Source organism: Octodon degus, unplaced genomic scaffold (genome assembly GCF_000260255.1).
Source record: "Octodon degus isolate 3935 unplaced genomic scaffold, OctDeg1.0 scaffold00056, whole genome shotgun sequence".
NCBI classification, from domain to species: Eukaryota; Metazoa; Chordata; class Mammalia; order Rodentia; family Octodontidae; genus Octodon; species Octodon degus.
Genome location: NW_004524632.1, coordinates 4,939,609 through 4,954,486, shown reverse-complemented (window position 1 = coordinate 4,954,486; position 14,878 = coordinate 4,939,609). Strand labels below are relative to the sequence as shown.

Genomic DNA, 14,878 nt, shown 5'->3' with positions numbered 1-14,878 from the left:
CTTCAACATAACAAAACCAGAAAACAGGTACACAGCCTTTCTGCTACTTCCTGGTGACTGTGAGCCAGCACTGTGGCAGGCCCAGCAGAAGCCAGCGAGGGTGACCCGAGTGCTTACTTCTGGGAGGGACGAGGGGCTTTCCGCTGGCTGCACACCACCCGACCGGATGGATATCGGAGCCACATATATTGCACCAGAAGTCCAGACCAGAGTCATTTTCAAATCCTTCATATCTTAAGAGGGCATTGTAACCTGGAATCAACAAAATGATCAAAACACAGTCAGAAAAATGCAAAACTCACACAACATCTAGAAGCAGGAAGTTATCAAGCTTAATGGCATCTGCAACAACCCTTTGTTGGATTTTTTTTTTTTATATAAGCAGAATATATATATATATTTATTGAGAGAAAGAAAGCTCCTGTCCTGAGAGAGGGATAGGAGGAGGGTAGGCCTGAGCGGGTAGCTCCCCCTTGTTGGATTTGTTAACAGAAAGAGACCTGGGCCAATTCCAGATCCAGACTTGGCAGGTGCCTGGTGAGCCTTCTTTTGTCTACTGTGCTGGGGTGGAACCTACGCCTGTGCATAGGTTTGTGCATTTGTTAACAGACAGAGACCTGGGATGCTGCCGCTCCTACAGGTCTGGACCAAGAGTAGAGAGCCGCCTGTTCCATGCAGTTAGTTCAGCTGTCTTCAAGCCTTTCTCCTCTGAACAATTTCAATTTTACCCATATTTTCTCATGTTTTAGGGAACAAAGCCCTTTGAGGGAAAGTGAGTATGATAGCTTTATTAGAACACACAGTTCTGGTTGCGTGTGGTGGTGCATACCTACAACCCCAGCACTCTGGGAAGCTTAGACAGGAAGATACAAAGTTCAAGCTCAGTTTGGACAATGGAGGGATACCCTGACTCAAAATTTAAACAAAACAAAACATGCTTAAGATGTGCCCTGGGCTCATCCCCAGTACTGACAATTCTTTAAAAAGTACAATAGGTTTTAATTACAAAGCACTGTCACGTCACGGAAATCCAGTGGAAGTGTATTTCAAAGAAGCTGCCTCATTCAGCCAGTTATTTTGGATAATTTGGATGTGGCTACCTGAAGAATCTAAATTTAAAGCCAGGAATGGAGGTGTCTGCCTATAAACCCAGTGCTCAGGAGGCTGAGGTAGGATGATCTTAAATCTGAGGTCAGTCTAGACTACATAGTGAGACTCTGTCTCAAAACACAGCCACATCCCCAATTTCAATGGTATGTGCCTACAATCCCAGCTGCTTGGAAGGCGAAAGGGGAGTATGTCAAGTCTGAGGCCAGCCTAATTTTGTGAGACCCTGTCTCAAAGTAAAAAAGGATGGAGTCAGGCATGGTAGGGCATGCCTATAATCCCAGCACTATGGAGGCCGAGGCAGGAGGATCACAGTGAGTTCAAGGCCAGCCTGGCCTAAATGAGCAAGTTCAAGACTAGCCTAACTGGGGCTGGGGAAGATAGCTCAGCAGATTAAGCACCTGCCTGGCAAGTGTAAGCACCAGGACTTAATCCCCAGTACCTCATGCTGTGCTGGCCCTGAGCTGATCCAGCCACCAAAACTAGGCATGGTGGCATATGCCTATAATACCAGAGCTGGAGAGCTGAGACAGGACGATCACTGTGAATCTGAGCTATATGGCAAGACCTTGTACCAAACACATAAATTAAACTGGGGATTCGTCTAGGAGCTCATATATGGCAGGCAAGGACTCCAGACCTTTTCATTTTGAGACAGGGTCTTAAATCATCCAGGCTAGGTTCATAAGTACAATCCTCCTTTCTCAGCCTCCTGTGCAAAGTATCAGGGGATTACTGGCATGAATGCTAGTTTGCGATTAACACAAAGCTTACCTCCTTTAAGGTAAAATAACCTGAAGGCCATAAGGATAAAAGTAGGTGAAATGGAAATGTAAATCTGACAGGTAAATTAGAAATAATTCTTGGATATTAAATGTAATGATCTACATGCACTTAATATCTGTGACAAAAATATGTTGCTGTTGCTTTAAATTATGGTGTAGAGCATAATCAAAGCATGTGAAGTATGCCTGAATAGTTAAGGAAATGTTTCAAATGAAATACTGGATTGTACTGGTTAATACAACTGGGCACTATGATGAACAAGGGGATACAGGCAACAAAAAACACTGCGTGACGGAAGGAGGGCAGGAGGCAGCGAGAGAAGGCGGACGCACATGTGCAGACACACACACGCACAGCATCAGTACACAGCAGCGCAGCATGTGAGGGCGGGCGATCAGACAGCAGGAGGAGCAGCCCTTCTCACAGCACGTCTGTCACCTGAACGGCGGCCCCTCCTGCCATCGCACAGCAACACTGCATTTATGTCCCCCGAATGGCAGTGATGCTACTCACACATGGTACCTACTTCCACAGCAAGGCTTACAATTCTCTGCTTGTCCACAGAAAAACTCCCTTTGTCTAACACAGGTCCCCGACACATTCATTAATTTTTATTTTTATCTGTCCTTTTTGAGACAGGTCTCACTAGGTAGTTCAGGCTGGCCTTGAACTCACTTTACAGTGCAGGCTAGTCTTCCACTTGCAATGATCCTCTGTCCTCAGCCTCCCAAATAAGTGTGGGGATTACCTGCGCGTCACCACGCCCGGCTTATTAGCAAGAGAAGTCACAAGAGCTGGGAGCAGTGGAGGCCACACAAAAGGAGGAGAAAGAACTGAAGACATGAAATCATCAGTATTTAATTTAGCATTTTTTTTTGTATTTCAGCTTTTGTTATTTTTCAAAGTACCCTATATAGGAGGGCTTAGCATTTTCATGCACTATTATGGCTAACAGCCTTATTTGCTTTCTTTTTAAAAGAACAGCCCAGGATCTAAAAAGTTTTAAAACTGTAAACAGCTGAAAAAAATACTTTAGAAGATATGCAAATTACATACAATTCACATTTCAGTGCTCATAAATAAATTTACCTGGAACACATCCATACCGTTTGCTTACATACTGCTACTTGCATGTTATAAAGGGAAAGATACCGTACAGGCTACACAACTGAACAAAGATGCCAAACCCTACTCTGTATTGTGTCATTTATTTGATAATACTTGCAAAATTTACAAACATACCTTTTTGCAAAAGGCTTTATGTACCACTGGCTTTTTTACTAATTAGAATGCGTGCTTTCACCTGCTAGTTTGAGAATCCCCGCGATCCAGAAGACCTTGGTGGGCAGGCTGCAGTCCGTATTGGGGACCTCTACTCGCACGTTCTCGGAGATATCGCCCCAGCAGGTCCCCATAGGCGCCTGTTGTATAAAAATTATTATATTACTGTCTTATTAATATACAGACATGTCATTCAGAATCAAGCATTACCATTAATAACGTAAGTATTACATCGTTATTTCTCCCTATTACGCAGTATTCTCTTTAGAAAAAGCAATGTCAGGATCAAACACAAGATGAAGAAAGAATTCACACATTAAATAGATCGATTTTGATACCAAAATCCAAAAGTCCTAATATACAACAATCTTTCTAAAAGCTGAATTACAAACCTGACACACTTCACAAATTAAAGTTGATCTGAGAAATTTATTTTTAGCATGTATTGAATAAATTCACATAGAGAACTCTTAATTTTAAAAGATCTGGCCAAAGAGGAGAAAGAAAAAATAATTTCAATCAGGAAGCTGTTTTCCACAACATAAACAGGAGAAACAAGACCTGGCTATCTCTGTCTTCAATTTAAGTGGGTTTCACAGAATACAGTCTATTAGGACAGACATGAGGGAAAAGCACTGAATAATTAAAAAGGCACAGCACTATAGAAAATTGGAGATGAGCACTATACTAAATTGTTAAATATTTAATCATTTAAAACATTTCCCGTGTAGGAATTATTGTAAGGAGAAAACTTACAAAGTTAGAACTGCTAATCATGAGCTTCCTCAACAAATGATTAAGATGGGGACTCAGAAACCAACTAAACGAGTACTGTAAAGGGATTTTCCCAAAACATAACACACACTTCCAAATTACCATTTCTATCATGTTAGTCCTTAAGCTGCAAGGCAAGTCATAGAATTTATACAATGGTGAATAAAATCAAATGAGTGAACTCAGAAATTTACGTATATCTTAATCAGTTTTATGGCCCTGCATAATCAGCTCTTCGCCAAATATAATTTAAAATGTTGGACATAAAAGGACTGAGGTTGCGAAAGACCAACAATATGAATAAATCGGAAAAAATAATACAGCCTCAAAGCCCCCAGACAAGCAAGCGAAGAACTCATCCACTTGGACTGCAGGTTTCCCACGGAAGGCCCCTCGCGCTCTGCAGATGCTAACCCACGGGAGGATTCGCCTCCAACAATACTTCTCACAATGGTTTGCAGTTGGAGGAAAGGCAGAGACTGTCACATACACTGAAGTAGGACAAGCCTAAACACCGACACAGAGCCAATGAATGACTGCTGCTTTGCATGGACAGCAGTGAGCACACCTCAGCTACTTGGAGACACGTCCTGGCTCAGCTATGTGGCTTCTGGGAAGGAACCCGTGAGTTGGGGAAAAAGGCACTGTGATTACTTTTCTTTGTAAAATTAAAACACTGGACCCTTTAGGTTCTGCTATCTCCCCTCTACATCACTCTAGACTGTAGGGCCATCCCTATTGCCAGCAGATAGGAACAGAAAAGGAAAGGCTGGGAGGAAGACCGGTGACACAGGCTAAGCTAACACTGAGGCTGTTCACTTCCGGGAAGGCCAGCAATTTGAGCAGATGGATGCAGTTAGACAAATGCATAAAATTGACGTAGGACACTCACTCTTCTTTGCTTGGTTGCCAAACATGTGAGCTGGGTTTCTTTTTCACCCAAAAAGTCATGATTATGCTGACAAGCTACAGGTTACAGGGGCACACTGCTAGGTGAGTGCGGTAGACAGGACTTCCTTCTGGGCTAGGTAGGACAATCTGCCACATTAATTCTTTTTTTTTTTTTTTTAAAAGCCATAGCATTTGATGGGTGAAAATAACTTTCAGCCTCATTTTATTAAAGAAAACAAAGTGTCAAAATACTCAAAAATACTCAAAAAATTAAAGGTACTTTAGTGGGTGGGAGATCTTGTTTTGGTCTTTACAGTCTGGATTGGTATAGGAGAAAGTAGCAGAAAGTGACATTTGTTCTTGCCTGTAAGGTTGTGGTTCTGCTAGGCCCTCTTAAACCAATCCATATGGCTCACTACGGAAAAAATGAAGAAACACAAACATCAATAGGAGCACCACAGTCATAGCGCAGTACGTGCTCGAAGTGTTGAGATAATAAAATGATGTCACAGGTATATCTGCCCTTCAGTTTAAAACAAATACTTGTAAGTGTGGAAGACTAAATGACCCAGGGCTTGACAGCCATCTTCATCCAAGTCATCTGTCTTCTCGTGCTGGCAGGAGGGACACCTCTGCGAGTCTGGATTGGCACAGCATGAACTAGCAGAACCAGCATTTACAGGTAACAACAAATTTACCTTCCAGACTCAGGACGCGAGGTCCACCTCAGGCTCCTCCCAAACAAGGAAGATCTGCTCCACCACTTCCTGCTCCAGGGCCTCTCGTGAGAGCTATCTGGGAGCGACGCTCCTTCCCTGCAAGGTAAGCTGTCATCAGGTCCTGCAGGACACGGCCAAATCCAATGCTGCGGGGTCCCCAACACAAATGTATGTAGCTTCCACCTGCCTGTCTCAGGAAAGGCCTGGGCTGGTGGGCTAATTCTTGTGCACTCAGGACTCCCCAGATGGTCCAACAGCCCTGCTGGCCACAGCCAGGCTCTCAGAGGATGCACATGGAGATTTCCCTCCAGAGCTGCCAGCCTAGAGCTCTTTGATAGCCACACACAATCTTTAAGAGGACAGACCTGAAGCTGCTCAGCAGGTCACTGAGAAGGAATCTATTCCCACAGTAGGACAAATGTACACACAGCCACCTTTAAAATAGCTTCAAACTAACAGACATGTTTACTGAAGTGCACTTGCAGAGAATGATCAATTACTGGGGGGGGGGTGCGAAGAAAATCAGAAAGAAATCTGAATTCCTACATACTACTTACTGCATCTGGCTCAAAATCAGAACAACAAGAAAAAGTTGTTCCCACCCTTCCTCTTCTGAGCTGATAGCAGAATTGCTATTTTAGGGTGGTGGTGTGGAGATGGGCAGTGCAAGGGGAGGAAGAGGGAATGCAGTGTTCAGGGGAGGGGACTGGGGAGCAGCAAAGGACGAGCATGTGTCAACAAACAGGAAGCAGAGGCCATTAAGTGGAAAGCTTCAAATAAGCCGTAAGAAAAACGGTATTAAGTCAGTACTGTTTAAGCAGAAGTAGATCTTGGGGGAAAAAAAACAAACAAAAAACCCCCAAAAAACAAAAGCCACTTTTAAGAAATAAAACAAAATTACAGACAATAAATAAGTAAATTTATTTATTATGTATTTGGTTGTTATGGGGTCTAACTACGGAGCTCGGACTCCTGCTTATCCTCTTGCTTTCAGCCTCCCCAGCGCTGGGATTCCAGGCGTGTGCTACCATGCCCAGACCCTGGCCGGCTCAGCCCGTCCTGAGGGCAGGGCTGGTGCCTCATGTGGTGCCAGGATTGATCTGTGGTCCCTGTGCTTGCCTAAGCAGGCGCTTTAGTCCACTGAGCTGTCTCGCTGGCCCATACAGAGAATAATTTAGATTCAGGCTTGCTTTCTTCTTGCAAATTTAAAACACTGTCAGGATTTAAAACACAATTTTCATTATATGATGGTCTAATGCTTTAGGGGTCCAGAAGTGATTTTCTTTTGCCTTTTTGAGAGTGGGTCTCGCTATGCAGTTCAGGCTGGCCTTCAGCTCACTTTGTAGCCCAGACTGATACCAAACTCTCAACAATCCTCCTGCCTCAACCTCCCAAGTGCTGGGATTATAGGCATGTGCCACCACGTCAGGCCACAAGTGAATTTAACTTTTGAACAGAGATTAGGAAGAAGTAATTCAATCTAGGGTGATACACAGAAGATTCTCTTTAGTTATAAGTCATATTAATTTTCAAATGTCAATATTATCCTGTGTGTGCAATTTAAAGACAGGCAAAAAAACCCAAAAAACAAAAAACATAACCCCAAACAAAGAAGAAAACAAAACCCCGGAAAAAAATTTTACTAATATATACCTAAGAGATGATGAACTTAAACAATGCATATGTGATACATATATATTAGAAGTCTTACTATGCAGCCCAGCTCGACATCTAACTCGCATTTTACATTGCTCTTACCTACGCCTCCCTAGTTCTAGGATTACAGGTTTGTACCACCATGCTCAGCATGAGTGTTTTATAAATAATTATATATAATCATAGTTATGTATTTATATACATAAAAACATATATATATATATATATATATATTTTTTTTTTTTTTTAATTTTAATTAAAAAAATCTTTTATTTGGTTCAGGGTTCCTGCACAGCTCGGACTTGTAGCGATCCTCCTATCTCAGCCTCCCAGCACTGGGATTACAGGTGTGCATCACCACACCTGGCTGAGTTTTGTTATAAAGCTACTGTATATAAACAAATGACAGTTTTTACTTTTTGTCTTTAAACCTAAAAATTTACGCATGACAACATAACAAACAGGTTTAAAAAAACCTGACATATAGGTTCTTTCTGTACAGAAGAGAAAATTAGAATGCAATATGTAATACCAGGTGTGTCTGTCTGTAGGACAAAATGAAAAGGTATGCCTCAGCTTGAAACTCACAGTATTTATGTATGCAAAGGACTCTGTTTTGTATAAAACTACAACTTCCCTACAGGAGGGCCCAAAGTGACTAATTTTGGTTAGTGATGGCAGTGTGAGGGGACAGGAGCATATACAGCTGTAGTGCCAAAGAGAAGCAACGCTTCCTCTGTAAGCATGTAACTGGAGGAATGTAATCTTAGCTTTTCTTTTTCCTTTTTTGTGGTACTGGGGATTGAACTCAGGACCTTGCGCTTGCCAGGCAAGCATTTATTCGACTGAGCTACCTCCCCAGCCCAGCTTTTCTTTTTTAAATGTATTTGGTACAGGGTCTACAGGCTCTCACTATGCAGATCGGACTTGTAGTGATCCTCGTTTTCAGCCTCCCAAGCGCTGGGAAATTTTAGCTTTTCTATGGCTTCATATACCCTTGAGAGTAACACGTTCTGGCCCTGGCATAGTATCTAAGAAAAAAACTTTTTCCCCCTGCATTGTAGGGAAGAGTCTACAGGGTGTTCAGGGTCTCACTACTAGGTTGGACTTGTAGTGATTCTCCTGTTTACAGCCTCCCAAGTGCTTGGGATTATAGGCATGTGCCACTATGCCCAGTCTCAACTGCCATCTCAGCACACCCTGGGGGCGGGCCTGGCACAGCAGGCCTGGGGATTGAATCCATGGCCCCTGTACATGCTTGCAGGTGCTTTTATCCACTGAGCTATTTGGCCAGCCTGAAAGAAATGTTTTTAGTTATTTTTTTTTTATCAAGTGAACAACAGGAAATGGGAATGTTCCAATTTAAAGACTATAGTCTTTATTTTTTAAAATTTTTTTGGTGGAACTGGGGATTGAACTCAGGCGCTTGAGCTTGCCAGGGAAGCACTTATTCCACTGAGCCATCTCCCTGGCCTGATCACTGTCTTTAAGAAGTTAAAAATAAAAATTAGGAGGCCTTAAGGCTAAATTTTTATTTCTGGTACTGGGAATTGAATTGAGGCCTCATGTGCCAGGTAGGCGCTGTGCCAGTGAGCTACATTCCTAGCCCAGAGCTAAACATCGCTAATACATGTACGTGAGCGGGAAGTTCCCTTGTAACCTGAATGTCATGAACATACACGCTCCCCTGAATGGCAGATCATACTGTATGAATTCTTGAAGGTTTCCTTCCACAGATCATCGGCATGGATACTGCTTTTAGAGACTGAGCAAGTTAAAACTACAGTTAATAATTAAAAAATCTGCTACTCGAACTAGTAGGAATTTCTTCATTTAAAGGAGATGGACTAGACAAACTAGAATAAAAGATGCTCCTCAGCTCTGTAACCACATAATCCAGACCTCGCTAGTGTGCACTGCTGAGTTTGATGCTCCCAGCTCAGGGGTTTGCTTCTGCGGTCCCGCTCTCCCTGCCAGGCCAACTGCTGGGCTTCCTCTTACTTGGGCTGTGTTCTGAGGTCTGATTCAGATTTTATTAGGGAAAAGAAAATTCTGAGGCTTCAATAAAAGGCCTGAAAAACCATGTCCCAGATAAAACAAATGATACATACAGTGGCACTTCGGTGCATGAATTTGTTCCAGGATTCTGGGGAAGATGGTTGTGTCCATTTTTGTGTGGGAAGGGCTGTGGTCTGCTCAGCCCTTGATGCAGAGTGCAGGGACAGAAGCAAAATTTTACCCAGTGCTTGTGCAACCCAACTGTTGGCACACAGAAGCATTCTTGTTGTTGTTATTGCTTTGAGACAGCTGTTATCATGTAGTCGAGGATGGCCTCAAGCTCCAGGTGATCCCCTTGCCTCAGCCGCTCAAGGGCTGGTATAGGTGTGCACAGGCACATCTAGCTCAGAAGCAGGCTTAAACCAAGGCACTACTGTATTGGCAGTCCTAATGCAGACTCCAAAGTAGTTAAGCAGCAATGAGAATTCAATTTGTGTGTATTTTTTTTTAATGTATTTAGTACAGGGTTTACAGGGTCTCACTACACAGATCAGACTTGTAGTGATCCTCCTGCTATTTAGCCTCTCAAGCGCTGGGATTACAGGCGTGCCACCATGCCCAGTCTCAATCACTGTCTCAGCACGCCCCAGGGGCAGGGCTGGCAGGGCACATTGGGATCAAACCCCCAGCCCTTGCATCTGCCTAAACAGGTGCTTTAATCCGCTGAGCAATCTGGCTGGCCCCAATTTGTGTTATTACAAAATATCACTGCTGTACTTAGTACCCACAGTATCCAGTTACAGCAGTTATCTGAGATGATAGCCTTACAATGATCTCTGTAGAATCTCTCTTCCCAAAAGTCTGAACACATATGACATGATCTCACTAATAATCACAGTAGCACACAAGTGTGGAAAAGAGAGCATTCATTGGGGCCCTACTCTAGGGGAGGCTGGCTTAAGAACCAGGCAGGCAGGCCGGCCTCCGATTTGTCCTCACACCAGTTCCTGCTTTGTCAGCACATCTCAGCTTCCCTGGTACTCTTTCTCTGGAGACAGGATCTTGCTATGTAGATCTTGCTGCTGTGTAGTCCAGAGGTTTGTCTCAAACTCGGCCTTCCAAGTGCTGGGATTGCAGTTGTGTGCTACCATGCCTGGCATTTTCAAATAGTCATGCTTAAAAATCTCCTGTGAGCAGGGTGAGCTCTTACTCGGGCTCAAGGCAGGCAGAGTTCAGAGCACAGGGGTTAGCTTAGGGCCGTACTGGCTGTCCAGTGTTAGCAGTGGCTGGTCTTGGAAGACAGCATGGCTGGGGGGCAGAGGCTCCTGCTCCTACCAGCTCCACGGGCTTTCTATGCTAACCACCAAGGGCAGTGATGAGGAGCCAGCTCTAGAGGACAGCACTGACTTAGCAGGAGGTCCGGCTGGCTTCAGCTGAAAGTGCTGATAAGGGCGCAGATCAAACTCTGCACTGTGACCTACTGCGGAACCAAAAACGCACAACTTCTTCTATTTGATAAGAAGGCGGTAAAGAGAGGCAGGTGCGACAGGAATGAATGAGGTTCATGCATGCAGACAGGTGCCTCCCTTCGGAGCAGGAGGGGGCATGGTGCTAGTGTTACAAGTAACAGGGCGAATGAAGGGCAGCTGCTCTCTTCTGGGTGACCAAATGGAAACTTGATTTTTACATACAAATCACATGAATATTGTTTGTAAAAAAGGCAAAACATTACAGGTGAGACTCAAGTTTCTGTGAGTACCACCTCCAATCCCACTCCCTCCCTCCCCTCTGCAAATAACCAAAATATGCTTGTGGGGGTCTCTCTCTCTCTCTCTCTCTCTCTCTCTCTCTCTCTCTCTCTCTCTCTCTCTCTCCGGGGTCTCACCATCTAGGTCAGACCCATAGTGATCCTCCTGTTTTCAGCTTCCCAGGCGCACGCCACCACACCCAACCTTAGTTGCTGTCTCAGTGTACCCTGGGGATGCGGCTGGCACAGCACGCTGGTGCTTGAACCCTCGCCTAAGCATGCCCTTTAGTCTGCTGAGCTATCTGGCTGGCCCTGCAAATACTATTTTTAAAATATCCTGACTACTATATAAAATGGCTTGACCTGGTACATGGCATTACAACATTAAAAAAAAAAAAAAAGAGATCTAAAGAGAAATGAAAGCCATTTACAGCAAGATAAGAAATGCTCCAGGAATTTGAGATGAATAGTTACTGTAACTGAGAACTCACTCTCATGCTCAGATTCTTAGCACCACAAAGCAATATTCCCAAAAGGAGGTTTTTTTATTTTTTATTTTTTGGAGATAGGGTCTCTCAACGTAGTTCAGGTTGGCCTGGAACTCACTATGTAGGCCAGGTTTGCCTCAAACGTGGGGCAATCCTTTTGCCTCAGCCTCCTGAGTCCTGAGGTTATACCAGGTATGCATCATGCCTGGCTTCCAAGAGGTAGTTTCACTTAAAGCTGCTGGTGACATGCATGTGAAGTATTTTACAAATGTGACATCATTATCAACATTAGAGCAACACACATCACCTTCTTTCATGGAGATAAAGATGTAAGATTCGCTTTACACTGTTTTAGACAACCAACATGCCGCCAACTTAGGGCGTGTTTGTACTTTCAAGATAAAAAGCCAGAATGTAAATGAGTTAAGCCTGAATCTGTATTTCGCCCACTGAATAATCCACCTGATTTGGATCAAGATCCTTTACTGGCTCTGAGTGTGTATAAATTCCATTAGGATTTCCAGAAAAACCAGGCTGCTTTGTTCACATGATATCATATAAGGAAAGTCCTAAATCAACAAGATGTTGTGTGTGAACAAAATTTCCACCATTAGCTAAATTTTCTTGTCTTTCTACCCATGGAAAGTAGCAGAGAAAATCTTAAATATAAATTAAACTTCTAATCAAGCTAAAAAGTACTGAGCAGAATTAATTATAGGTAATAAAAGGACAGGACTTGTCATTGGGTACACTGACATAATTCTACACTACTCCCTCGCCTCTGAAGAGGACACCTGGTGAAGTTGTCGGCCATTGCACAATGCCGCATTACTAATAGTTCCTTTGTTTTTGAAACTGTATACTTGGAGACAAAAACCAAGCCTCAAGATCCTGCATTTTCAGAATTATCTGGTCAAAACACAAAGCTTCAGGCAACATACACAACAGATATTCTCTACCCTTAGGTTAAGCCAGGTGCAACTGTCAACATGCAACTATGTTTTCTTGACATACAAAACCCCCACGGAGCTCATATGCTCCAAATTAATATGAAAACTGGATGAGACTAGTAGTGTTCCCTGCTTAAAAATAATTTCAAATAGCAGCTCCCCCATCCCTCCTGGGCTGAGGACTGAACCCAACAGCTCACACATGCAAGGCGAGTGCTCTCTCCCTGAGCTACACCCCCAGCCCTCATATCACAATTCCTTACAGGAAGGTTTCACTTATAAAACTTGTATCAGTGATTTTTAACTATTAATAGGTATAATTAATAAGAGAAGCATTCTCATTTTAAGGATAAGATGCTTAGGTGTTATGGTTCCTTCAGATTTAAAAAACGACTCAACATTTCAAAATAAGGTGAGGAATTTCATACTCACGTGTTTAAAACAGGTGACTGGGGCTGCTAGAAAGCTGTTGCTATTGATGTAGTTTCCCCAGCTGAAACCTTCCACAGAGACTGCTGAAACAGAATAAATTTAGATATAATTTTCAAAAAAATTTTTTGGGTTTTTGAGATAGGGTCTCAACTGTGTCGTTTAGGCTGGCCTTGAATTCACTATGTAGTCCAGGATGGCCGTGAACTCTCAACAATCCTTTTGCCTCAGTCTGAGGGCTGGAATTACAGGCCTGTGCCATCATACCAGGCTCCTCAAATATTCTTGCTTTTTATAAAAAGGCAGCTATTTTTACAATATGAGAAGACATGAAATTAATTTACCCCTTTAAATTTTCCTTCAAAAAATCATTCATTCATTCATTCATTCATTCACTCACTCATTCGGTATAGGGTCTCACTACACAGCTCGCAGTGATCCTCCTATCTCAGCCTCCCCAGCACTGGGTTTACAGGTATGTGCCACCATGCCCGGTTTTGGTGGCCACCACGGTGTGGGGCTGGCATGGCATGCAGTACAGGGGATCAAATCTGGTGCTTATGCTTGCTAGGCAGGCAAGATGGCCGAGCTATATCCCCAACCCCAATTTATCCCTTTTAAAAGTTGCCCATTTTTCTGTAAAGACTGAAAAATTTCATTAATTTGTGCTTTTAGCTGGTACCATATCAGTCAAGAATTCCTTTACTGAAATACCTGGGGTCAGAAGTGTCTCTGGTTTTAGAATTTGTTATTTATTTTTCTTTATTTTTAGACAGGGTGACGCATGGGTGCACCACCACAGCTGGCTGGATTCTGAAACATTTCATAGAGCTCACTGGTGCTCCAGGAATTGCAGAGTATTTTCAATATTTTTTAGGGACACGCAAGCTGTGTGTGCAAACTGAAGTTACTTTTTTTTCTTTTTTCTTTTTTTCTTTTTATAAATTTTTTAAAATTAATTTATTTTATTTTTTTTTGTGTGTGGCCAGCTCAGCCCACCAGGGGGCGGGGCTGGCTGGCATGTGGTGCTGGGGATTGAACCGCGGTCCCTGTGCTTTGCTAAGCTTGTTCTAAGTAGGTGCTTTAGACCACTGAGCCATCTCACCAGCCCTGAAGTTTCTTTTTTTTTTTTTTTTTTTTTGTGGAACCAGGAACTGAACTCAGGCCCTTGAGCTTGCCAGGGAAGCACTTATTCTACTGAGCCATCTCCCCGGCCCCTTGCAGTTTCTGAAGTTGTCTGTACACAGCACATACTCTGGGAGGGGAGGTACATGCACTCAAGCCGGCAGGAAGCAGCCGAGATGTGGCCCAACACACAGATGTGGCTGTTTTGTGTTTTAAAGCCCAATCAACTCTTATTGTGCGCCTCAGTGGTTACCTACCCAGTTTCTACCACCTGATACCTTTATTACATTTTTTGTCCTTGAGGTCTCAGTACTTATATTTTCCAGACTGCTCTCAAACTCTTGGGCGCAAGCAATCCTTCTGCATCAGCCTCCTTAGTAGCTGGAATAATAGATGCCTGTCATTGAATCTGGCTTTACTAGGGTTTCAATCACCTTAGTCTATTTTCTTATGAAGAAAGTGCTAGTTGCACATGATGTTACATGCCTGAATCTCAGCCACACAGGATGACGGGAGGAGGTTCCAAGTTTGACATTCATGAGATCTAGTCTCAAAACAAACAAAGGCTGGGAATGTAGCTTTGGAGTAGACTATCCATGGTTCTTGCCTCAGTTCTGAGGAGTGGGAAGAATCTAAAAGAATCTTTTATTAGACACGGTCCCTTACTCCTTCTCCCCAGTCCCCTTAAGGTTGTTCAATGTCCAATTTCTTTGTCCACAGGCTCCTTCCATATTAGGCTACAGAGAACTAATACGTTAAAAAAAAAAAAAAAAAAAAGACTGCTGAGGGGATTACAGTAAGCACTGCACCGTCCTCCCCTTTGGGATACTTTCCCGACAGCACACACGCAAGCCTTTCACATGCTATAGAGGCAGAGACAGCCTACACGGAAGCCAAAATTCCAATGTCTTTACTTAATATGAATGA

General features: G+C 43.3%; 1 protein-coding gene across 8 annotated transcripts in view; it reads right to left on the bottom strand.

Moving 5' to 3' along the window:
- The window catches only part of Mbtd1 (mbt domain containing 1), an 88,829-nt gene that overhangs the window by 17,230 nt on the left and 56,721 nt on the right, over window positions 1–14,878 (bottom strand). For all 8 annotated transcript variants that reach the window (XM_023717955.1, XM_023717957.1, XM_023717956.1 and 5 more), the window contains 3 exons: window positions 12,830–12,912; window positions 3,197–3,314; window positions 118–252 (listed from right to left, as the gene is read on the bottom strand). In XM_023717955.1, the coding sequence (XP_023573723.1) occupies window positions 118–252; window positions 3,197–3,314; window positions 12,830–12,912 (336 nt within the window). The remainder of the gene's footprint in view (window positions 1–117; window positions 253–3,196; window positions 3,315–12,829; window positions 12,913–14,878) is intronic.